This window comes from Cucurbita maxima, unplaced genomic scaffold, assembly GCF_002738345.1.
Source record: "Cucurbita maxima cultivar Rimu unplaced genomic scaffold, Cmax_1.0 Cma_Scf00010, whole genome shotgun sequence".
Lineage (NCBI taxonomy): Eukaryota > Viridiplantae > Streptophyta > Magnoliopsida > Cucurbitales > Cucurbitaceae > Cucurbita > Cucurbita maxima.
In genome coordinates this window covers 3,306,160-3,332,184 of record NW_019272026.1, presented here as the reverse complement: position 1 = coordinate 3,332,184, position 26,025 = coordinate 3,306,160, and the positions used below count along the sequence as shown (strand labels likewise).

Below are 26,025 nucleotides of genomic sequence, written 5' to 3'. Positions count from 1 at the left end.
AGTTATTAAATCTCAAATTATTTAATATGTAAACTTAAATATAATGAATTTTTAGTGTTAATTAATATATGTGTCAATTACATAATTGTTTCCTATAATAATTATAGAAAAAATTAACTTGGAAATTTGTTTAATATAAAGTTCTAAAAGATATGTTTAAAATTATTATATCCGTTAGACTTTTTTAAGTGTATAATTTTTTTTTTTTTTTGCTCTTTAAATTTATATTTTAAATTATACTATTTTTACAAATGTTGGTTTCCATTTAGGATAATAAATAAGTTTACTATTATTATTTTGTTACGTGTACAATTAGAAATAGATTTCGATATAATTTTCAAATTTTATTAAATAAAATTGGTCAATTCTAAATTTTGAATTTTAAATTTATTTTTCAAGCTTAATAAATATATTTTCGAACGGCAAGTGAACGTTGAAGAATGAACTGGACCAGGGCATTAGGGCTCCACTCCAGCCCACCTACCTAAAGTATAATAATCTGGGTCACGTGACTCGTAATTTTTTAATATGAGGTAACACGTGCCACTCCGATTTGAACCTGAGAAGCCCGCACACAACGCTCTGGAGCCACAAAGGCAGAAACCCCTCTTACTTTTCTTCTTCTTCTCTCTCTCTCTCGCTGAATCGGAGCGCCCATGGAAGTCATACTTGCAGACTGTGTTCATCACAGTCTTCGCCAATTCATGTACCGGAATGCCATTTTCATGTGCGAGAGACTCTGCTCCGAGTTCCCTTCTGAGGTTCTACATCTCTTCTGCTTCCAAAATTCACTAATTCACTTTCGTTGTTTAGCTCTTCCGTTGCTTGGAAACGCTAGGAATTTATAGTATGGGAAATTATGGGGTGATTTTGGAATCATTCCGGAGTAGGTCGTTCCGTGTACTCGTTTTGTTTTTCGGTTTTTGTACATTGGTTGTTTAAATTAAAGTGGAACGTTTACGCTGCTTGTGCAAATTGGATATGTGGTGCGTCCCATATGTTTGATTTTTTGTGATTTGGTTTACTTACAGCCTTCACCTCCTGTTCCTCCAAAAAAGGACTGTGTTGATAGTTGTTCGCAGCGGCAATGTATCCTTCGTGTTTTGTTTAACTGGAAATTTGTTTTTTACCAGCTTTATTTTGTGAAGATCAAAATTTTAAAACATACGAGCAATTGAATCATAGTTGATAGTAAATCTCTGGACCTCTTGTAGTATCTCGTTGGAAATAAATCTGAGTTGTATGGAAAGTCGAAAACGGGTTTAACAAGCGGCTTAAATGTCCCGATGAACCCCTGGGGGTAGCCATAACAACTCGCCACCAAGGTTTCTAATTTTCCGAAGAGTCTGTAGTGTATAGATATGAACAATCAAATATAATCTTTGCTCTCTCTCCTTGTCTCTTCTGTGTTGACTTTGAATATTACCTTTTGATATTTTCCCTTTCATTTCTTCTTCTTCTTCTTCATTGTTATTGTAACAATTAGTTATTCTTTTCGCTTGCGCATGGCTCCCATTATCTGAGTCAACTCTATTTGTTGACTTCTGTCTGCTGATTTGATGTGGACACTTAAGAATTGAAATACTTTCTTTCAGCATTTTCTTGATTTCTCGTTTTATTTTCTCAGACAAATATGCAGTTACTAGCTGGCTGTTTTTTACACAACAATCAGGCTTATGCTGCATACCATATATTAAAAGGTAAGCAGGATTGGTGTTCAGTTCTGTCCTATCCTTTTTTGGAATTAAGGTTTCCATAACTGAAGTTAGTACATTCCTTTTAAGCTTTAACGACTTTTCTCTTGAACTTTTATTATCAGTTTGTCCATGTATTTCTCATCGATGAACTTTTCCATTTTCTCTCTCCATACTGATATGAAGGAACACAAATGGCTCAATCCCGCTACTTGTTTGCAATCTCGTGCTTTCAGATGGATCTTCTTCACGAGGCAGAGGCTGCATTATGTCCACCTAACGAGCCTGGTGCTGAGGTATTGAAGAACTAATATTCACTGCAATTTTTTTGTTGGTTACCTTCTGTTTCCTCTTAGAGTGTAAAATTCATTGATGCTGTTATGGTCTCTTGTAACATGAATTGCGTGGGATCAGATGCCCATTTATTTGTTGTATAGTTAATAAAGTCTGTATCTATCATATGGTGCCTAGTTTATCTTGTGCATAATCTGGGACATAATATGTCTATTGTATGTGTGTTTCTTTTTGCAGATTCCCAATGGTGCAGCAGGTCATTACCTTCTTGGGCTCATTTACAGGTTGCTATATATATTTTTTTTGTGTTCTGTTATCAGCTTTCATGCATTAATTTCCCTTCGCTCGATACATATTTACACATAGAAGAAGAGATGTTTTATGTGGTCCATTTTTTATTTTTTTTGTTGAGGGACTACTACTTATGCTTTAATTTCCCTCCATAACTTTTGCATGGATTTTCTCGTTATAGGTACACTGACAGAAGGAGAAGTGCTATTCAACATTTTCAGCAGGCATTATCTATAGATCCTTTGATGTGGTGTGCTTATGAGGAACTTTGTATATTAGGTATATACGAATCTTCACTGATCCATGTGAAATGTGACATGTGCATGGAGTTGTAGGAAGGATCTTCTCCCTGTCTAAACTGATTTGTCCAAGTTTGACTAGATATATTTAGTTGGCTTTCATGATACTGTAGTTGTGCATATTATTTTTGTATGAGGTACATTGTATCTTATTAAGCCAATTTAATTTCTCTTTACTCACTGATGATCCTTTGTTGATTGAGATTTATTTTCTTTTGGGGAAACAACTATTTGAGTTGAGGATAAGTCAATTCCTTTTCTGTTAACTATCTTAGGTGCTGCTGAAGATGCATCTTCAGTTTTTGGTGAAGCGGCTGTTCTTTCCATACAGAAGCAGTATCTACATCATAGATCTGAAAACTTGCAGACATTAAATGATGATCTGAACTCAGCTTCTGCTAGGAATAATAATTCAGACGATGTCCGGACAAGGCAGTTAAAACACACTCAAAGCAATAATTTAAGAGATATTCCTACAAATTATCAAGGAACATTTAACTTGGGAGGAGCTGCAAGTCAAATTGTTAATGGTGGTTCAAATATATCATTTTATAACACCCCTTCACCTGTGGCTGCACAGGTATGTAATTATTGTAATTTGTGCCTTGGATGTAGATGGTGATTGTTTGGCTACATTTATTTGAACAATGCATTCGTGGATCTATGGCTTGTCAAGGTGGTAGATTTTTGTTTCCCTATTCCCGTTCCTTTTCTTCACTGTAATGTTACCAACTATTTAGGCATAATTTTCTTTATTTTGATGAAATAGCATCTCTGTAACTTAGGTTTTTCCTTTAGTGTCTTCTTTGGTTTCATAGGGTGAATATGGCATATTGATGAGATGGTATATCGTGGATATCTATTTCTGCTTCTATATTACTTCTCCAGTTTTTTTACCTTGCATATTTATCATTTGGAATATATTTCTCTACCTTCTGACTTCTTCGCTGTTAATATTCATACTCACCTTTTACTCATTTTCTGTGCTGATCTCCTTTACATCACGTTATGTGACTAATTCCTAATTTTTTAGAATTTGCAGTTATCTGCTATTGCTCCTCCACCTTTATGCCGAAATACACAGCAGAACGGATCTAGTATTAACTCACTTGGTGCAGATAGCTGTTCAAGGTCAACTGTAAACTCTATTATACAAGCCCCTCGAAGAAAATTTGTAGATGAAGGGAAATTACGTAAGGTAAAAAATGTTGGACAAAATTCGTAGCAGGATGTATATCTCCCTCTCTGCTTTATATATAGAGTTCATAATCTTATTCACGGGTTCATTTTCCTGTCCTCAGATTTCAGGAAGGTTATTTTCTGATTCTGGCCCTCGAAGAAGTAGCAGACTTGCTGGGGAAGCAGTAGCCAATACTAACGTAAATGCTGCTAATAATGGAACTACCAACTCCACCAAATATCTTGGTGGGTCCAAGTTGAATTCTATTACACTTCGTTCTATGGCAGTTCGCAAAGGACAGTCCTTTGCAAATGAGAATATTGACGAAGGTAACAATTTTTTGTCTAACTTCCATCTGCTGTATGTTCAAATATGCACAATCATTTTTGTCAGATTGTCTCGTAGTCACCTATGGAGAGTAATTTGGTACTAAAACTGTACTTTTTGGGTTTTATTTGATGAAAGTAAATTTCCACAAACTTAACATGTTTTAGCTATTAGATTACAGTTTGCACATATAATCCATACTTTATTTCGATTTAGCAAATCTTTGGCTACTAATTTTGCCGTCTGGGCTTGAGAATGATGACTATGTGTGGAGTGCTTAACGATTGCCTAACCTAGTTTCATGCCGAAATATTCTTGAACTGTGTTAGGTTAGGGTCAACTCTGTCATTTAAACTATTTGCTAGCAACTCATATCCTTCACTCACAGATATATGTGTCTTCTTTTCTAATTTTTTTTATTCTATGTGAAATGTTAATTATAAATCAAATATTACTGGTCATGGATATGATGAACAGCAAACGATGAAGAGTAAATATTTTGAATGCTCTTTGACTTTTGATTGATTTGTAACTTCATGAGTAGATGTTAGCCAGTAACTAGAAAATGATCTTGTCAATATTAATTTGCTGCGTTGCTCAGAATTTAGTGTTCCATTACAGAGTTCATGGAATTAATATTATCTCATCTACATATGTGTTTCAAATCTTGAATTTCTAAGAGATATTGGTATTTATTTATATATAGTAGTTTTGGCTAGCATACAAAATACAAGTTCGATCAAAGTAGTCAATTTAACTACAAATAAGGATTCCAATCTGCAAGAATAAGACTTACTCATAATAATAAACAATCCTAGTGATTGAAGTCCATCAAAGTCTATCAAGAGGCATTAAACCTGGCCTCCTCCCAAACATCCTCATCTAGTCTCTTAATGTCTCCAAAATTGTATCGTTCATCTTCAGCCAAATAATCCACGAAACAAAGAAGCTAATCCATAAGGGTCAATAACTCATATATGGAAATATTCATAAGAGTTGGCGACTTCCCTAAGGATTTGCTTATGTTTTAGTAGGTATGCTGGTGTGTCAGTTATCTACCAATAACATATACTTCAAATTGATCGTGAGGTGCTATTACTTATCATTGTATACTCACGTTTGGTCCTTGGCTATCATTTGACGTAATTATCATAACATTCAATAATTATCATTGATAAACTGATGAGCATCTGATTGATCTATGACTATTATTTTAGGTATTCAAAATGAGGCTTTTGATGATTCTTGTTCCAATGCCTCATTATCCGTTTCCAGTTCATCATCTTCTAGTGGTAATAGGATTCTTGAGCAAGGAGCAACCAAATCAGTTGGAGGAAGTCTCACAAATGATGCTAAAATAATTAATGGCGCTTCAGAAATATTAGGCCTCCTGAGAATATTAGGGGAAGGATATAGACTTTCATGCCTGTTCAGATGCCAGGTATCAATAGTAATTGTTGATATATAGCTTACACAAATTATTCGCTGAAAAGATAGCGTAAAATAATTTTGGACTCTAAATGGTCTGTAATCAACTGTAATGTTTAAATAGACAACTTCTTGATTGTACAGGATGCTTTGGATGTCTACCTAAAACTTCCTTACAAGCATTACAGTACAGGCTGGGTGCTTTCGCAGGTATTGTATGATACTTTCATGATCTCTTAATACAAATAGTCATGCCTGCCTTCCTGATCAAATTGTTGTTGTGTTAGTTTCCCACTGCCTAGACTGTTCCTGGTGATTATTTCTGTTGAATAAGGATTCAAACAGTTGCTTTTTTTCTGTATATAACTATCAGAAATATTTTTTGGCACTTGATTTATTTCACTTCTGGGCCTACTTGTAAAACATCCTTATGAAAACTTATACTTTCATATCACTCTCAATATTCTTAATGGCGAATGGTGACCATTGGATTACATGACCTTGTTATTTGTAACAATAATTAGTTTTATTGATCAAGGGCCGAGTTCTGGCCAATGCTGTTTTATCCTCACTGACTACTTTGGCATGTCTGGATTGCAGGTTGGAAAAGTGTATTTTGAATTGGTGGATTATTTAGAAGCTGATCGAGCTTTCAGTCTTGCTCGCCATGCTTCACCTCACAATTTGGAAGGAATGGATGTGTATTCTACAGTTCTTTATGTGAGTTCTTTTTATTGGTATCTTGAACAAAATGACCGCAAACCTGCTAGCATAGGTTTTAAGCACTTTGGTGACGGATTAGTGAGAAAGGTATAAAAACCATTTGAGTGGTTGCTCTGATGAAGCCACTGGACACAAACTGGGGAATTTATGTTTGCTGATCTTGTTATCCGTGCAGTATTATTAGAGGATATTTGTCTCTGTTTCAATTGTTTTTTTTTATGTACTTAAAAATTGAAATGTCATTCCTCTATGTACTTAAAATATGTTTTGTGCTTACTGCTTCTAGCTCCAGAACTTCTTTCCTCTTCCCTTGCACGGTGTGGGTGGGTTTTATTCACTTAACTTCTCCTGATCTTGTTGCAGCATTTAAAGGAAGACATGAAGCTAAGCTACCTGGCTCAGGAATTGATATCAACTGACCGCTTAGCTCCTCAATCTTGGTAGATATGCCAATTTATGTCATACATTTTCTACGTTCCATCCCCAAATTTTTTAGCTTTCGGTAGATAGTACCCTTGGCTGGGGGGGTTGCTTGTTATGGTCCAATTTTCAATTACGATTTGTCTTCCATAAATTAGGCGCGTTTAGGTTTTTTTTTTTTTTTTTTTCCTTTTAATTATTATTTTTTAGAATCTTGCCTATGTGGAAATGCAGGTGTGCCATGGGAAATTGCTACAGCTTGCAGAAGGACCATGAAACTGCGTTAAAAAATTTCCAGCGTGCTGTCCAACTAAATCCAAGATTTGCCTACGCTCACACCCTCTGTGGACATGAGTATGTATTTTTCCCTATGTATCATTTAATGGACTTAGAAGTGGAGATTTTCACTAGTGCAGTGACTTTTTTTTGGTGTTATTCCAGCTACTTATTTGTTATTGCCAAATCATAATCTTATTCTTAAATCAGATATGTTGCCTTGGAAGATTTTGAGAATGGAATCCAGAGCTACCAGAGTGCACTACGAGTAGATTCTAGACATTATAACTCCTGGTACGGACTTGGGATGATATATCTTCGACAAGAGAAGCTCGAGTTCTCTGAGCATCACTTCCGAATGGCTTTCCAAATAAATCCTCGTTCTTCTGTTGTAATGTCATACCTTGGTACATCTTTGCATGCGTTGAAGGTTCGTCCATTTGCCTATCACATTCATGGTTAATATGGTTGCTTCGAGATGATTTATTTCAATAACCTGTTGAATTTGTTCAATGATGTTTTAGAGGAGTGAGGATGCTATGATGATGATGGAGAAGGCCATCCTTGCGGATAAGAAAAACCCACTTCCCATGTATCAGAAAGCTAACATACTTATAAGCCTGGAACGTTTCGACGAAGCTTTACAAGTTCTAGAGGAGCTTAAAGAGTATGCCCCTCGAGAAAGCAGTGTGTATGCTTTGATGGGTAAAATCTACAAAAGACGATACATGCACGAGAAGGCAATGCTTAATTTTGGCCTTGCCTTGGATTTGAAACCATCTGCCGCTGATGTAGCCACCATTAAGGTAATCTGCTTGCATATCCATTGTTTGAATCCTCAGATTTTCACACAAACTCAAGGCATAGCAAGTTGACACCTAAGTTTTTATATCGTATTTTGAAATTTTAAATCGAACTAGCATCTTTATATACTAACTAGAGCGCCACTTTCTACTTTTAATCTCTCAATGTTTTAACAGGCTGCCATCGAGAAGCTGCATGTACCTGATGACATAGAAGACAACTTATGAGAATTTTCACTTTTCGAAAGGGAAAAGGAAGTGATGGAGAATACGGTGCAACTTAAAATCAAAACAGGATGGAATTTGTTTGGCCTCAGGAAGTGAGTTAACTATATAAGTACCGGCGGGATGCTGGGGCACCTGCGATCAAGTTGGCCAATCAATCTAGCACTGGTAAAACCTCAGTTTTGTGGGTGAACTCACACACTATGTAAGCAAAAGGTGCAAAAAGATGCCCATTACTTGTACAAAGGGCTGTAATCGTGCCACAACAAATCAGTAATGCTATTAACGTTAGCCTGGCAATATATTTGATTCATCCATTCGTTGGTATAATTCTGTTCAGAAAATTATTTCCTTTTTGCATCTAACCTATTAGATAACTGACTGATGCTTGTCAGCAAGGAATGTTCAACCTATATGGCATGACATCGGATCACCAAAAGAAGGGGGAGCTATTTCAAGGTATAAAGCTTTCCATACGATTTTTCTTAATTCGGGATTGAACTATTGACTTTTGAAGTGATAAATGATGTCTAATTTACTGAGCTATATTCGTATTGATATCCAGAGATCATTTCAAACTATTTTAGTGTAGTATGAAAATTGTATTCATACTATTTTAAACTATATATAAAAAAGTTAGTTCGTATTTTATGTTCTTCTTACATTTTAGTTTAGGATGTGTCCTTAAAAGATTCAAATTCGAGAAGCTTTTGAGGTGTTTTTGGTCAAAACCACATAGCTTCAAAAGAGAATAATAAAAAAAAGGTCTTACATAGAATTCAGAAATCCTGTAAAATTACTAGATTGGCCTCGTTCGGTTCAGAAGGACAGAGCAGCTGGTATAAGGTTAAAAATTGCCAGCTGTGTAGTTAAATTAAAAAAGAATATTTACATTAGGTAGATAAACGAGTATAAAAGCATACTTTAATTTGTAGATTTAAATAACTCATATAAAGGAAACATCAATTATTGAATTATATAAAGAAAAGGGGAGAAAAAGTAATGAAAAGACTTGGAAATAAAAATGGTAAGAAATGGAAAATAAATAATGAAAAATGAGATTTGTAGGTCTCCAATACAATTATCTTAAATTAATGGGTTTTAGTGTTAAGTGGAAAAATCATGGAGGTTGGGGCTCAAATTTCTTTGTTGTTATTGCTTTTCCCCCATTTCCTTTTATTTTATTTTATTTTATTTATTATTTGATTTGTTTTGATTTGACTCATAAAGCTTCCATTAAAAACATTCACTACACTCCAAACTCTTCCAATATATATTTATATCTTACAAAAAAAATTATAAAAAAAGTATTATAAATTAAAGCAGGGGCATTTCGGGAATTTTGATCTTAAAAAAGACTCATTGACTCGGTCTTTATATTTTATTTTTTAAATTTTGAACTGTTGTCTGATTCATTGAAAATAAAAATAAAAATAAAATAATTAAAAAAAAAATCAAATTATTTGTACTGTCTTTATCCAAATAGAGATGAATGCAGTACACATTTAGTTTGTTCAAAAAGGAAAGGAAATTTTTAAAGAGGATTGAGTGGATAATGTTGTTGAAATCATTTAATCAAGGAGGTTTCCCCTTTTAAAGAAAATCATGTTAATTGTATTTATAAAAATAAAATAAAATTACATAGTTCTTCAACTTTGAAAATTTTAACTCATAATTTATTATAAATATTTGAATTTTCACTCACATATTATTAAATTAATATCAGTAAGTGATCAAAAGACAAAGCAAATGAGTTTAGTAAATAAATAAGTAAATAATTCACTTGCACGATAAAATTATTTAAATTCTTTGCTTAAAGAAGCTTTAAAAAAATGGTGCACTATTTTGTCCCTTTAAATAAATAATAAAACACTTTTCTTTCTTAGTACAAACAACAAAGAAATTTAAATAATATATTTCACTATTTACACATGTTTATTGGTGCCTTTTATGATTTTTTTATCAATAAAATTATTTTAAAAATATATCTATTCCTTGGAATTCACTCCCAATAATCATCAACCCGCATTTTTTTGGTTACTGAAATTTAAAAAACGTTCACATTTTTTTTTTAAAATTTTAAAATATTTGAAATAGTTTCTTTCTCAAAGAAGTAAAATTAATGGCAAAAAAAGTGGGAAAAAGAAGAGCCACGTGGAGGTCATCTAGAGGACCACGTGTTATGTTGTATTATCTGCCCGCCAATCGGGGAAGACTTAGCGAGAAAGAAACCACGGGATGGCTCCCAATCAAGGCGTGACTCATATATTTATTCATGTGAGAAAATTATTTTTGCGAGTAAATTAAAATAATAATATTTTAAAAGTTCATGCAATTAAAAACTTAATACACAACGGAAATAAATTCGAACACCATAAAAATAAAAGCCAATTCTGTAAATGTTTTAATATAATTAAAATAATAATAACAATAAAATTTTGTTTAACCAATGGCGAGGTTTTCTCTCTTTTACCAGTGGCATACTTAAGTAATTTTATTTATATCTCAGGGACATATCCGTCATTTCACTGCCAATCTCTTCGAATTTATGATTATTCAAAAAGAAAAAGAATAGTGCAAATAATCTCCTCATCTACAGCGCGTGTAATTCAACTCCCACTTTATTCATTAGTAAAATTTGACTTTCTAACGTTCCTTCTTTCACGCGTTTCTTCATCCGTGGGGTCTATAAACCTCCCTGTTAATCACAATTAACGAATCATAATTAAATTCCAAATAATTATTCCGTTTTTCTATAAATACACTAACGCCTCCTCCCTTTTCAACACAAATCACAAAACCCTAAACAAATTAGCGCAGAAAAAGAAAGAAACAAAGAAGCTCTCTCTCTCTCTCTCTCTCTCTCTCTCTCTCTCTCTCGAGAACTTAGGGTTACAGATCGATTAATGGAAATCGAGCGAAAGAAAGCTATGGCGGCGAAGAAATTCTGGAATATGGTCCGAGCAATAGTGTTGATGCTGCGTAAGGAGTTATCGAAGAGTCGAATCATAATGGCCGATCTTCATTTGATGATGAAGAGAGGCAAACTCGCGGGAAAGGCCATGTTAAATCTGATGCATCTCCACCAGATTTCCGGCAGTCTTAGCCGCCAAACGGCCACCGACATAGCTCATTCCTTCGCTATTGCTCCACAGGATTACGAGTTTAGTTGCAGCAACAGCCCTGCTTTTCCAGCGCTGCAGCTCTACGGCAAGCGTGGAGGCAAGCACCACCACAAGTACAGCGACGTTACCACCGTCAGTGCCGTTAAACGAGTGCTGGAGATGCTGAACAACGAGGCTACATCAACGACGGATGTGGCGTCGCCTATGGTGACGCTCGGGATGAGTCCGATGGTTAGGGTAACAGACTCGCCGTTTCCAGTGAAGGACGAGGGGGACCACAAGGTGGACGAAGCGGCAGAGGCGTTTATCAAACGGTTTTACAGTAACCTGAAACAGCAGAGGATAAAAGCGGCCTTGGAATCTCCATCGCCGTACCACCGTATGTGGGGCCGGTGAAAGCGAAACGAACGGTTTTGAGGTGACTTGTCTGCTGTGGGATATTATCAGGACACCATATCCGTATATACTTTCCTTGCGAGAAGAAATCTGAGCTGTATAGAAGTTTGTCGATTTTCCATATATGCTTTTTGAGTGAACGACATGTCGTCTTCACTTTGTATACCCAACACCACCAACCAAGTACGGATCTCGACGATCATACTTGACCAGAAGAATTATCTTTATATATATATATATATATATATATATATATATATATATATTTTTTAGATATTTGAGAAAATAATAATAATAATATTGTAATGTTTTTGTTTGATAACTGGTGAACTGAGATACTCCAGGATCAAATGGGCAACTACAGCTTTAAGCCAATATTTTTGTCTTTCATTATAATTGAAGTTTATCACTAATTATACATTATAATTGATATAGGTTATTTTAAAAGCCAACCAATGATTTTATTGTATATTGTTAGTGGTATTAGTTTCATTAATTAAATCCTAGTATATAATTAGGACAATGGAGGATGTTGGAATGGAAAAATAAAAGAAATTAAAAGGTGAGTATTGAAGAGGAAATGTGAAAGCAAGAAAGAAAGAAGTCTCTTCTTTTCATAAAGTTGGATGTGTGGAATTGAATACAGCCATATCATTGATTTTGAATAAAAATCAATCAAAACAAAACCTTTTTTTATGCTTTATGGTTGTCGTTGTTGGTTGTGTTAGGAATCACGACTCTCCACAATCCACAATACAATATTGTCCACTTTGAGCATGACTTTGCTTTGGAGACTCATACCAATGAAGATAGTATTCCTCACTTATAAACCCATGATCTTCCACTAAATTAACCAATGTGGTACTCACTCCCAATAATCTTCAACAATTCTTCTTTTGAACAAAGTACACTATAAGCCTCCCATTAAGCAAGACTCGACTCCTTTCTCTGGAGCCCTCGAACAAAGTACACCCTTTGTTCAATATTTTCGTCACTTTTGACTAGACATTCGAGGCTCACAATTTTTTGTTCGATGTTTGAGAATTCTATTGACATGGTTAAGTTTAGGGCACGACTCTGATACCATGTTAAGAATTACGACTCTCTACAATGGTATGATATTGTCCATTTTGAACATAAGCTCTCATGGCTTTACTTTGAGCTTCCCAAAAGGCCTTATACCACTGGAGATAGTATTCCTCACTTATAAACCCATGATCTTCCACTAAATTAACTCCCAATAATCCTCAACACGTTGTGATGAAGTCTCTTTTAAATCATATATTTTTAAACCTAAGTTAAGAGTAGCACAACAACAATATGAAGATTGACTTTAACGAAGTTTAATATTGTATTTTATTCTCGTAAGATTATTCTATTGTTGTAAAATATGAATAATACTACATAATTAAGTATGATTTTTAATAATGAATTTAGATAATATGTTAAACCAATAAATAAGATGATGTTAAATGATTAAAGGTGGAACAGTTAATTAATTAAAATGATTGGTGATGATAAATAAATTAAAATCACTTTTATTTTGTTATTTTGTCATTTTTCTTAGGATAAATGACTCAGATTATACCTTAAAAACATAAAGAAACAAATGGAGAGGTGGAGACAGTTATAACTGTAAACTGGAATAACGGTTGTTTGGAGGCTTGGAATTTTTTCTTCTGTACGTCTTTTTCTATTTCTTGTTTTCTTAAATTTTAGATTAAGATAGTAAAAACTATATTTTAAGATCTAAGTCCCCAATTATTTATTTATTTATCTATGTTTAAGAAATAGAAATTAGAAAAAATGAACAAAAAAATTTGAATCTTGTTTTCACTTGTAATTATATTTAAAACTTTATAATATAATAAAATATAATTAGATTTGGTTGAACTTTGATAAAGAGACCAAATTTTATGGGGTTTTGATAAAGGGATATGAATAATTGGAAAATATAGTGTTTTAAATAATAATAGTGCCATTGTTCACTTTTTAAATTGGGTATTGATTTTGTCTTTGGAAGTCCCATATGGAGAAGTAAAATTAAAAGATGTGGCTATTAACAAAAGGAACCAAAAGTAGGGCTACTTTCAACAACACAAACTTTATTGAGAGGGAAATGTTATCATTGATGCAAATTTAAAAAGGCTTTAAATTCAACCAAAGTCCCACATCGACTAATTTAGGGAATGATCATGACAGTGGGGTCCGTGATTTTACTTAAAGAAATAAGAAAGGGTGTAAAGGAAAAGATTCTCTTGTTCATCAATGAGCTTTCTCTTTCGAGCTTCCCCTTAAAGCTTTAAAACTCATTTGCTAGAGGGAAGGTTTTAGACTCTTATAAATGGTGTTTTGGTCTCCTCCCCAAATATCACAATTCACCTCATTCGAGGTCAGCGTCCTCGCTAGCACTCTTTCCTTCCTCCAATCGATGTGGGAGTGCTATCAAATCCACCTTCTTCGGGGTCAGCGTCCTTACTGACACAACGCCTCGTGTCTACCCCCTTGGGAGAATAGCAAGAAAGATGACACATTGTCCGGTGTCTGGCTTTGATATCATTTGTAACGCCTCATATCCATCGCTAGCAGATATTATTCTCTTTGAGCTTTCCTTTTAAAATGTTCTTTTTTTTAAGGAGAAGTCCAAAAGAGAAAGCTCAAAGAAGACAATATCTATTAGCGGTGGATCTGGGCCGTTACACCTACAAACGAAAAGAAAGAAATCCCAAGCTTTTTACAAATGGAAACTTTTGTAATATTGACCATTCATGACACTCCACACCTTGAAACAAAACAAAGCTAACTAAAGTAATCTCACTCAAATTAAGACATCCACATTTTAAACTTTATCTTGCATGTATGACTCCAGTCCAAGTCCACGACTAGTCTATATTGTCATATTTGAATTTTTAAGTCTATTATTCGGCACTCTTATAAATAATGTTGACTTTTCTCCTGCAAGAGATGGAGATCTCACACAAACCCACTTTCAGACTTAGATCGATAATCATTTATTTTTTATTTTTTAAAAATTAAGTTTATAAAAACTCTTTCAACCAATTGAATTTTTATTTTATTATCAATATCTAAGCCAAAATTAAAAAGGGGTGAATATTAAGGGTTTATTAAAAGTGTTTTTAGCTTTAAATAATTAAAGTTTATGAATTTATGAATAAATTGAAGGAAACGTTTTATTTATTATAAAAGAAAAATAATATCCAAAACAGTTGTTGGTAAGGGAAATGACTAACTGCTTTAAGCATATGAGAAGTAAGTGTCACTTTGTTTTTTGTGAAGTGGTGGGACCCACTTAAATAGAATATCCAATTTCCTAAATATCTTAATCCATTATTCCATGCCAATAACTCCAATATATATATATATATATATATATATATATATTTATTTATTTATATTCCGTTTCCAACCACCGCCACTTGGCGCAGCCTCGCCTGAATTATTGAGTTTCAGGCCGCCGGCGAACCCCACAGCCAGCTGCCATCCACGTGCCTTTCGTTTTTTTATTTTGAATTCTAACAACGTGCTTACTAAAAAACTTTAAAAATAAATAAATTAATAAATTTCTCTAACAAAATTATATATAATTTAATGAATTAATTAAGTGGAATGGAATTTATTGAATGATTCATAATTAAAAAGGGGAAAAAGTTTGGTTCCACATCTTTAAAATAAAAGTTATTTTGGTCTGTTTTTAATGGGTAAAAAAGATTATTGAGTTGATATCAAACTTTTCAATAAAAAGAAAAGATAATTTTATATAAAAATTCAATATAAACAAGAAAAAAACAAAAATATTTAATTTAAATTCATTATCTTATTCTTTTAAAATTTATGTAAATGAGGGTATTTTCGTCTGTCGATTTATTATAAAAATATTTGTTTTTTATGTTTAGCTATTGTTACAAAAATAAAAAAGCCGTTACTTTTCAAAAAGAAGTATTTAAATTTAGATTTAGTAGGAAAACGACACGTGGATTCAAAATTGGATATTTGGGACAGGAGGGCAGGCGGCTGTTCAATTAAGGCGGCTCATCAGATGAGTGAATTTCTTTCATCTTCTTCACTCTCTGTTAATTTCATCAAATAATCGAAGGGGTTTTAATAGTTTCGATCCCTTTTGCGCACCTCTGCCGCGGAGCTTCTGATTTAGTGTCTAATCCCTAGTTTCCAACCACTAATCCATCATGATCCTTCACCACATTTGATGAATCCTATCATTTTTTATTACGAAAACGGACAATCTCGATTACCCATTTCTAAAATATCATATCGATCTATCGGATAATGGAATCAACGACCCCACTTTCTCACACTCTGTCCCGTTTTCTTGTTCTTAGTGATGCATTTGGTTCGGCCAAAGTTGACTTTGCGTCAATGCTCGCAAGTGGGTTTGATTATTTAATGGATGCCCATGTCCCCCCATTTCGTATTGTGTTCATCTTCCGCTTCTTTCTTTGTGTGGGGTGCTTCAAGTTTGAGTTCAGCGATCAGGGATGGAGAGCACTTTGAAGGAAATCGGCGACGGCGGTTCTGTATTGGACTTGGACCCGAAAGGAACCGTTGGTGGCGGCGTTGAGGACATCTATGGCGAAGACTGTGCTACAGAGGAACAGCTCGTCACTCCATGGACTTTCTCAGTTGCGAGGTAATCCAACTTTTTTGGATTTTGGGGTTTGGTGTAAGTGCTTTCTTTGGCTTATTTTGCCAATTTGTACTTGAATTCTTACTTTCATCTTTGTATTTTACTTGATCCCAACATTTGGGAACTACTTGTTTGCTTTCTTTTTCGCTTTGATTTTGTGATGTTTCCATCCCTAGGATTATCATTAATTCTTGAAAAAACAGTCACTAGAACTGATGCTTCCTCGAGATTCTGATCAAGCTGCCCGCTGGATTCTTAGAATATTACTATTCCCTGTAAAATTAGAGAATATTGTTCTTAAAATCTTGACATGAATCCTTTTTTGCTCTCTGATATGGTGCAGTGGCTATTCCTTGCTGAGGGATCCCCACCATAACAAGGGGTTGGCATTTACAGAGAAGGAAAGAGATGCTCATTATTTGCGGGGACTTTTGCCACCTTCCATTGTTACTCAACAACTTCAGGTTGCCACTGCTGCCCCATTTTGTTCTTTCTTTTGATTATGTTTCTTAAGTACTTTTTTATGATCTTTTCATCTGTGATATCAGGAAAAGAAGTTGATGCAGAACATCAGACAGTATCAACTTCCTTTACAAAAATTTATTGCCATGATGGAACTTCAGGTTCTTGGATCTACCATTTCTCATTTACTTTGCTGATAATTTGTTTATTTTGAGCTTCACTTTTGATTACCTGAAAGAAGTGAACAAGATTATCTTAGTGTTCGTTCTTCATTGGTCAATTTTGATTTATTGGATCTTGTAATTTGGTGTGCAGGAAAGAAATGAAAGGCTTTTCTACAAACTTCTTATTGACAATGTTGAAGAACTGCTTCCTGTTGTATACACTCCCACAGTCGGTGAAGCTTGCCAGAAGTATGGAAGCATCTTCAGGCGTCCTCAGGGTCTTTACATCAGTTTGAAAGAGAAGTAAGGATGCTTTTTTTCTTTTACTTCATATATTTTTGACTTTCGGGGTTTTATGTATCTTCTAACGCTGAGTCGTGCAGGGGTAAGATTCTCGAAGTATTGAAGAATTGGCCCCAGAGGAGCATCCAGGTGATTGTCGTGACCGATGGTGAGCGTATTTTGGGTCTTGGTGATCTTGGTTGTCAGGTAATTGCATTGGAAATATTATCTGAGGAATTAGAGCTACTTTACTAGCAGATCTACTGATTTTGACATGAATTTATTGGATGTTTTAGGGAATGGGAATTCCCGTTGGAAAACTTTCTTTATACACCGCACTGGGCGGAGTTCGTCCTTCTGCAGTAAGTATTTATTTGAAAAGGCAATCTTTCTCCATACACTTATAACATCATTTAACTCAGTTTGCTTAATTTAAAGCTTTGAAGGATATTCTTCATTTCAGCTAATACCACATTTCCTTGATAGTGTTTGCCTATTACCATCGATGTTGGGACGAACAATGAGAAATTGTTGAATGATGAATTCTACATTGGGCTTAAACAGAGACGAGCAACTGGAGAGGTTCAGGACATGTCTTTATCTTGCTTTTTTGCAGGTTTAAGTAAATTTGAGCTGCTATTGGTTTGGGAGTTTATAATGAACTCAAGTATTCTGCCTATGTTCAATGCAGGAGTACTATGAGCTTCTGCATGAGTTTATGACTGCTGTTAAGCAGAATTATGGGGAAAAAGTTCTGATTCAGGTTAGAACATGATATCTATATATATATAGTCATTGATCTCTGAAGTTTGAACGTTATGTACTCAGTGGTTCTTATTGAAATTTTCAGTTTGAAGATTTTGCAAACCACAATGCGTTCGAGCTACTCGCCAAGTATCGTACAACCCATCTAGTCTTCAATGATGATATTCAGGTACTATAAATTTGATACTCATTGTTCAGAAAGTTGTCAAATTCTCTTATCCATACTCTTTTTCTCTTGTTCAGGGGACAGCTTCTGTGGTTCTTGCTGGAGCTGTTTCTGCCCTCAAACTCATTGGCGGTACCTTGGCCGATCACACTTTCTTGTTCCTTGGTGCTGGGGAAGTAAGATCTCTCCTTCCTTGCCTCCATCCTTTCCTCTACTTTTTGTAAATTCCTGTCGGTAAATGGTCGGGTTTCATACTTTTCGGCATGGGTGCAGGCTGGAACTGGTATTGCAGAGCTTATAGCCCTTGAAGTATCGAAACAGGTAACTTGTCGAGCTATATCGAACATAAATGGTTTACAAACAAATTTCGTAATCTATGTTTCTTATATTAAAGTCTTTCCTTTTCCCTTTTCTTTTAGACAAAGGCTCCAGTTGAGGAGACCCGCAAGAAGATCTGGCTCGTCGACTCAAAGGTAGTAGAAGGTTTAATCTAGGAAGCACAGTTACTTTATTTGAGTCAGACATGGATATGTCCAGACACGCTTCGGATACTTGTCCGATTCGAGGATTTGGGTGCCCAAGTTTTTAACCTATCACCATGTCCTATTGGATTTGTATCGTGAATTCGCATCTGTATCTGCTTCTTAGAGTTTAAGCAACCTTTTATATCTTGATGAGTTAATGTTATTGGCTTCTTGTTTCAACCATAAAGAGAATGATGTTCTCTTGTAGGGATTAATTGTCCACTCCCGTAAGGATTCACTTCAACACTTCAAGAAGCCATGGGCTCATGAGCACGAACCTGTCAAGGATTTATTAAGTGCTGTCAAGGTATGTTCCTTGCCCTGTACCTCACTATGGTTGTTCCCTACCCTACGTCGACCGCTTAATTCTCTCTATTCCAGGCAATTAAGCCAACAGTGCTGATTGGATCATCTGGAGTTGGAAGGACTTTTACAAAAGAAGTCATTGAAGCTGTGTCCGCCATCAACGAGGTTCTCTCTTCTCCCTAAATCATAAGCTCATATACTCTACATGTTTTGAAAGAATTTGCAAATAGGATCAACTTGGCTGAACATATTCCTCCAACGCTCACTGATGTTGCAGAAACCTCTTATTATGGCTCTGTCGAACCCGACGTCGCAATCTGAATGCACTGCTGAAGAGGCTTACACGTGGAGCGAGGTATATAACAAACACCATTTTAACGCGAAAGTTTCTCTCTTAGCTTTTCAACGTTTATATTTACTTTGCTTTTGTATGCAAATTTGCAAATTGAAGGGTCGTGCAATCTTCGCTAGTGGAAGTCCATTTGATCCATTTGAATACAACGGGAAAACCTTTGTCCCTGGCCAGGTTCTTTACTTTATCATTATGTTGGATGATTTACTCTTCTTTACTTCCATCACATATCAAGAACTGACATTTTGAACTTGTCAAATCTCTAATCAGTCCAACAATGCCTACATTTTTCCTGGGTTCGGTTTGGGCGTTGTAATTTCTGGAGCAATTCGTGTGCACGACGACATGCTTCTAGCTGCCTGTAAGTACGATCGTTAAATGAGCAATATGACTAACTGACTTACATACATGCATGATGCACATTTAGTCTATGAACTTGTCGATAACAACACGCTCTCTGAACTTCATTTTTAATTTTCAAACGACGAGTATAACTACAATGTTATAATGATTCTCATTTCGTCTTTGCTGCACCAGCGGAAGCGTTAGCTGCCGAAGTCTCCGACGAGAACTATGAAAAGGGATTGATCTACCCACCCTTCACAAATATCCGAAAGATCTCAGCAAACATTGCAGCTAAGGTGGCTGCCAAGGCTTATGAACTTGGTGAGACATTTTCTTTGATTATGTTGCTATTCTTGTAGTAGTGTTGAATACTCTGCCAACTTAAATCCTGTTCCCCTCATTTGTGTGCTATCCAGGCTTGGCAACCCGTCTTCCACGCCCTGCAGATCTTGTCAAGTATGCCGAGAGCTGCATGTACAGCCCCATCTACCGAACCTACCGATAAATGTAACGAAGTCTCCTCGTGCAGGTCTCTATTTTAGAGCTTTTAATGGGAGCTCTGGTGTGTGGTTAAGAGAGAGCTCTTGAAGTCTTCCCCAATATGTTTTATTGTAATGATCCTAATGTTGTAATGTTTTCCTTCATAAATGAGAACTTATATTTGTTAATGGAATAAGCTCAAATAAGCTTTCGCATCGAATCTAGCTGGTTATCAATTAACCATTCAAAGTTTACTGTTAGTAGATATGGTCTATGATTGTCAGTTTCATGATTTAAAATGTGTTTATGAATTAAAAGTTTCAACATTTTTATAAGAAATGATTCGTCTTTAGTAACAAATATATTAAGATAAATCAATATTATTAGATCATCTCAATTATTTACGCATTATTATATGGACAGATAAAGTATCACAAGTCACAACTTATCTTCCACGTGTTAGCCTTCCACCACTCAGATTCATTGGGTGCCGTCGATCAGCGTGCAATGAAAGTACAGCTACCGTTGATCCCACGTCAGATGGGGCCCACTCACCAGACTTAATTTATCGTGGGTTTTAAAGTCAGCCAGCTGCCCATCCATCTCATTGACGTGTACCGCCCCGCATCCTCCATTTACACTATTCGAGAATTCCAGCCGTTGGATCTTTAAAGCGTGTCAGAATCTTTTGCAATCAATGAGCTATTATTATTAGCAATTAATTTTGGCCTTCACGTATAGTATTATTTATAGTAAAAAATATATATATCTTTTAATTCAAAATTTAGATTATGTTTCAATATTTTAAAATTGGATAATTTAGTTTCTAACTCTATAAAAATAATTAAAATAGGTTGTTAGATGGTTAATTCTGGATGAAAAATGATTTAGCTCTCACTAGGTTTTTATGCGTATTTTTATAATAACAAATTATTTTCTTTCACGGAAACAAAATGAGTTTATTATCGTCCCCCCTAAATTTATACTGTTCTAGAATTATTTTTTCAAGTTTGGAATTTAACATAAGTTTCTTAAATTTGAAGAATAAATAAAAATATATTCTCAAATTTAGCAATTAATTAATTTAATTTCTATTTTATCTATTTTTCATCCTTGACAGCTCATTCGCATGACGCCCGAAATGTACTGTTGTGTGGGCCCAGAGTTGGAAGAAAAGAAAATTAAAGGAAAAAAAAGAAGTGGGCCCACACCGAGCTTTTGACGTGCCACCTTGCAGTTAGCACAGATATTGTGTGTGTAAATTCACTTGCGTATTGTTGTTTGGTGTGAATTTAATTCGCTTATATATATATTCCCATCACGAGCAGAAATTAGGAAGCATATGACTCATTACACATTTATAATTCAAAAACTATATATTAAAATTATTTTATTCTTTATGTCCCACCAACTATTTTATATTTAAATTTCTTAAATTTGTATTAAATAAAAAATAGTATTATTAAATGTAAGAAAAATAAAAAAATAAAAAATATTTGATGGTAGAATGGGAAGTCAAGTATGGGGAGTCGACCAGAACAACGGCGTCAACAGCGTGGGAGGAGTGAAGGACACGTGGCGACGGAAGCCAAAAGGGATTGAGTAAGACTAAAAGAAAAAGGAAAAAGGAAAAAAGAAAAAAGAAAAAAGAAAAAAGAAAGTCCATCCATTGCCTTTCCTTCTTCAAAGGCGTGTGGCTTCTACCTATAATATCGACTCACACGTGTCAATATTGCATCTGTTCATTCTTCTTTCCCTTTTTATCTCTCCCTCTTCCCCTTCCTATCATTCTCTCCCTCTCTCTCTTTCTTCCTTATTCCCCCTTTTCTCTGAGAGGCCTCCGCCTCAGAACAGGGGCCATGGACGAGGCCTCCGGCAACGACCTCCAACTCCACCGAGACGATTCACTGCACGACCTAGACCTCGCATCCACCAGTTCCGGTTTATCATCCATACTCAGCAGCGACGATTTCCGAAGCTCCTCCAGTTCCGGCGACATCTCCGTCACCAGCACTAGTTCCGGTGAGATTCCTGCTATTATTGTGGCCGAGGTCGCCCTGGATCCGAGGTCCGTCGAACTTACCACGTCGATGACCTCCACCACGGTATTAGAACCGGCCAGACGGAAGTGCGTCGGGAGGAACAATAGGGCGGGACTGCAATGGGGACTCACTTCGGTTATCGGACGGCGGAAGGAGATGGAGGACGCTATAGCTGTTAAGCCAGGATTCATGTCTTCAAGATGCGATCACGTCGGAGGTTGTACCGCTCCAGGTTCCAGAACCTCCGGGGAGATCTCGCCTGTTCATTTCTTCGCCGTTTACGATGGTCACGGCGGCTCTCAGGTGCGTACGCCCTCTCAATTTCCATCGTCTTCCTAAGAATTTGTGCATTTCGAATTTCGAATTTCAAATTTCAAATTAGGGCTAATTTTATGTTGACCTTTCGAATGATTACAGCATTAGATAACTCATCCTTCACCAGAAACAGCTAGAAAAGAACTCTAATTCTTTTTTTTTTTTTTTTTTTTAATTTCTTTTTTCTTGAAGAGAGAATCTCCAAAAATAATTCGCAAATAACCTGTTTTATAAAAATATTTTATGTTGACGCACCATTACCTATTACTATTATTTCTTTTCTTTTTCGAAGCTAATAATTGCCTTTTCCACTAAGGATGACACATGTCATGCAATGAATGGTCTCCGTCGAAAGAATTAAGGAGGTTCCCATTTTAGTATAAGGACACGTGTCGTTGAAGCCCTCTTTTTTTTGTTCGCTTTAATCGGTTTGGAGGTTAGGTATGGGGAAAAAAATTCTCCATTTAATGCACGAGACCGAGAGAGGTCGCTGAGATTTAAATTTTATGATGACGTAATAATTCATTTTCCAACTGACGAAAAAATGGGGGCTTACTGTTTTATTATCTGACGTGTTTTAATCACGGGATTTATTGGTTTAATGGACTAATAGAATCACCAACTCTGAGAACTCGCGCGATTTCCAATTCCTTTACTGGGTGGTCTCGCTTGTATCTTGTTCTTCATTCAGTGAATGGCGCGTCTAATTAGGAAGAGACACCAATTGGTTTATTTTTCATCATTTTCTTGCCATAGGGAGTGAGCTTTATGTTTTTTAATATAATTTTTTTAATTTTGTAGTACTCTTTTCGGATTCTTTTAAAATTGGAGTGTAAGCTAACAAAAAATTATCAATCAAGCAAAAACGATTGCATGATTAGATTGAATTATTTGTTAAATGATGGACTGTATATCATAATTCGTTTTAGAAAATTATCTTTCAGAAAATATTTTTTATTCCACCAACCAACCGCCCACATAGCATAAAAGAGTAAAATAATTATGACTTTTCAAAATATTTTGGAAACTACCACCATATTTTATGAACATCACACGATATTAATTAAAGAAATATCTTTTTTTATGATGCACGCCCACCCATACACCATTAGAAAATTTATTTTGGCTAGGTGAGTAGATAGCTGCGGATAATGTTCCCCAATAGCTGCCCTGTCTGCCCAAGAATCATGATCTGTGAGCAGGATTTCCAGCCATGTTTATGATCTTCGGATTCTTGGGAAGTTGGAAATTTTGGATCAAAGTTTAGTTGAATAATTGAAGTCATCGATTTGTGTGCTTCATCAATTGTGTAGTAGTTTAACACTTTTGTGAAAGTATGATTAGGGTTGAAAGTTGATTGTCTAACTGGGTGTGCTGCGTTTTTTTAATGCTAGTGAACTGATTGTTGTACAACAAGCTGTAGAGCATATTAAATCTGTTGATTTAAGACTGGTACTGATTTCCTCCGGCGTCGATTCGTCGGGTTTATCATCTTTTCAGATATATGACACCCAGCTAACGACTTCGTGGAAACTTTAATATATATATAATCTATAGGTGGCCAAATTCTGTGCGGAGCGGATGCATGAAGTGATAGCGGAAGAGTGGGGAAGCGAAGGAATCAAAGGCCATGAATGGCAGAAAAAGTGGGAAGTTGCCCTATCTAATGGCTTCCAGAGGACTGATGATGAGGTCGTGTCAGAGGCGGTGGCAACCGACATGGTTGGATCCACTGCGGTTGTAGTCGTTCTATCTGGCTGCCAGATTATTGCATCCAATTGTGGCGACTCTCGGGCAGTTCTTTTCCAGAAAAATAAGGCGATTCCATTGACAGTCGATCAAAAGGTCATTAGTTTCCCAAACCCAGTTACAATTTTAATTCCTGTATTGTTACACGATAATTTCTTTAGATGAATCATTAAGGGAAGGCATTTGTTTTATTGATCGTGTTACAGCCTGATAGACAGGACGAACTCCTGAGAATTGAAAGAGAGGGAGGCAAAGTCATCAACTGGATGGGGGCTAGAGTGCTTGGAGTTCTTGCTATGTCAAGAGCCATAGGTTTCCACCTCTCTCCCTCTCTCTTTCTCCCACATCTTGTCTTGTGAATGTTGCCTTTGCCTTACCTTAATTTCGATTCTTTATAAATCAGACCTATCAGAGATATACGTGTCTATATTTGGATGATTTTTCAATTTTGAAGACTATTCCACTGTGAGTATAGCCATGCTCCCATGGCTTATGGGCCTCTCCTTGTTGAGTGTCCCCCAATTATTTCCATTTCCACTGTCACTGATAATAGGAAGGATGAGAGGGAGATTTGACAGAAACTGGGATCTAGTGATTCAATAGAGTAGTCCTACATTATCTTATAATTGCATACACTTGCATGTGGGTTTTGCTCTAAGCTTGACAAATGGCTTTATGTGTATGAATGTTCAGGAGATCGGTATCTTCGGCCATGGATAATTCCAGTGCCGGAAATTAGTTTCACAACGAGGAGCGACGAGGATGAATGTTTGGTTCTGGCAAGCGATGGGCTTTGGGACGTAATGACAAATGAAGAGGTTGGGCAGGTCGCTTGCCATCTTCTTAGGAGGCTCCGCAGGTCGTCGACACCTGATGACACACCTCCGGCACAGATTGTGGCTAATAATCTCACTGAAATGGCCTATGGAAGAAACAGTTCCGATAACATTTCTGTTATTGTCATCGATCTGAAAGCAAGGAAAGCAAACCCACAGAGGTAATGACAGAAAATGCAGGAGATTCTCATCGTTCTTCCAAAATCGTGATATCTGGAAGCCAAGGTTCTAATAGCTCCACCCTGTTTTCTTCCATAACTAATAGATAACATACCATATTAGTTTTGGTCACTGTTCTCACCACTCTGCATCAAAAAACGTGTACAGAGCCCACTAACAAAATTGAAAAATCTGCTTTGCTTGGTCATGGAGAGAATTTTTTCTCTCTCTAAAATTTCCTATCAATTTGAATTGATTTTTCTGTTCTTTTATTTTCTTCCGAGAGTCCTATAGTAGAGAATGTATCTAGGACACAAGTCCTTGAAGATCAAGATAAAGAAAATATGCTTGGAGTAGAACCATATTAGATCTTTGACCATACCAACATTAATAAAATTTCCTGTGTAATGCTCTGTATGTGCCCGCCTCTAGCCTCTTGATTTTGCACTTTCATCCGCTTTCACGTGCATAGTAGCAATATATTTCGAGACCATGTGCTTTGAATTGGATTGCATTCAGACTCCTGATGCGAGATCTCACTTCAGTTAGGGAGAGAAGAACAAATCATAATTTATAAGGGTGTGGAAACCTCTCTCTAGCATTTTAAAAACTTTGAAGGGAAACCCAAAAAAGAAGGTTCAATATTTGCTAGCAGCAGGCTTGGATCATCACAAATGGTATCAGAGCTAGACACTATACGATGTGTTAGCGAGGAGGCTAAGCCTTAGAAGGGAAGTAGACACGAAGCGGTGTGCCAGCAAGGACGCTGGGCTCCTGAGGGTCTCACATCGATTGGAGAAGGGAACGAGTGCCAGCAAGGATGTTGGGCCTTGAAGGGGGTGGATTGTAAGATCCCACATTGCTTTATAGAGGTGTGGAAACATCTTCTTAGTAGACGCGTTGATGAACAACGTTGAAGGGAAGTCTAAAAGGG

The 26,025-nt window shown here is 35.9% G+C and overlaps 4 protein-coding genes across 7 annotated transcripts; all 4 read left to right on the top strand.

The window, feature by feature from the left end:
- Positions 1–573: 573 nt before the first annotated feature.
- LOC111485120 (cell division cycle protein 27 homolog B-like) lies at positions 574–8,290 on the top strand. Of its 4 annotated transcripts, XM_023131848.1 has the most exons (17): positions 685–761; positions 1,032–1,325; positions 1,628–1,700; positions 1,881–1,990; positions 2,226–2,272; positions 2,461–2,558; positions 2,854–3,158; positions 3,612–3,776; positions 3,880–4,087; positions 5,303–5,526; positions 5,658–5,723; positions 6,114–6,233; positions 6,600–6,676; positions 6,891–7,010; positions 7,143–7,362; positions 7,457–7,738; positions 7,913–8,290. In XM_023131848.1, exons 3-17 carry the CDS (start codon positions 1,634–1,636, stop codon positions 7,961–7,963), a joined length of 2,160 nt encoding a protein of 719 aa, XP_022987616.1. In that variant the 5' UTR covers positions 685–761; positions 1,032–1,325; positions 1,628–1,633; the 3' UTR covers positions 7,964–8,290. The 4 variants fall into 4 exon arrangements, with proteins under 4 accessions (XP_022987615.1, XP_022987614.1, XP_022987616.1 ...); XM_023131847.1 differs by lacking the exon at positions 1,032–1,325 and having other exon boundaries at positions 574–761; positions 3,621–3,776; XM_023131846.1 differs by lacking the exon at positions 1,032–1,325 and having other exon boundaries at positions 574–761.
- A 2,576-nt stretch (positions 8,291–10,866) lies between these two features.
- LOC111485027 lies at positions 10,867–11,481 on the top strand. The gene has a single exon (XM_023131715.1). It carries the CDS (start codon positions 10,867–10,869, stop codon positions 11,479–11,481), a length of 615 nt encoding a protein of 204 aa, XP_022987483.1.
- Positions 11,482–11,612: 131 nt separating this feature from the next.
- On the top strand, positions 11,613–25,363 carry LOC111485188 (probable protein phosphatase 2C 24). Its single transcript, XM_023131955.1, has 5 exons — positions 11,613–11,713; positions 21,779–22,335; positions 23,905–24,192; positions 24,303–24,408; positions 24,790–25,363. The coding sequence occupies exons 1-5, from the start codon at positions 11,626–11,628 to the stop codon at positions 25,095–25,097; spliced, it is 1,347 nt and encodes a 448-aa protein (XP_022987723.1). The 5' UTR covers positions 11,613–11,625; the 3' UTR covers positions 25,098–25,363.
- On the top strand, positions 15,708–20,210 carry LOC111485147 (NADP-dependent malic enzyme). The gene is made up of 19 exons (XM_023131893.1): positions 15,708–16,147; positions 16,488–16,608; positions 16,693–16,767; positions 16,922–17,073; positions 17,154–17,259; positions 17,349–17,414; positions 17,539–17,634; positions 17,744–17,815; positions 17,903–17,986; positions 18,061–18,159; positions 18,257–18,304; positions 18,403–18,456; positions 18,716–18,814; positions 18,889–18,978; positions 19,091–19,168; positions 19,265–19,339; positions 19,436–19,526; positions 19,703–19,831; positions 19,927–20,210. The coding sequence occupies exons 1-19, from the start codon at positions 15,996–15,998 to the stop codon at positions 20,013–20,015; spliced, it is 1,776 nt and encodes a 591-aa protein (XP_022987661.1). The 5' UTR covers positions 15,708–15,995; the 3' UTR covers positions 20,016–20,210.
- Positions 25,364–26,025: the final 662 nt, after the last annotated feature.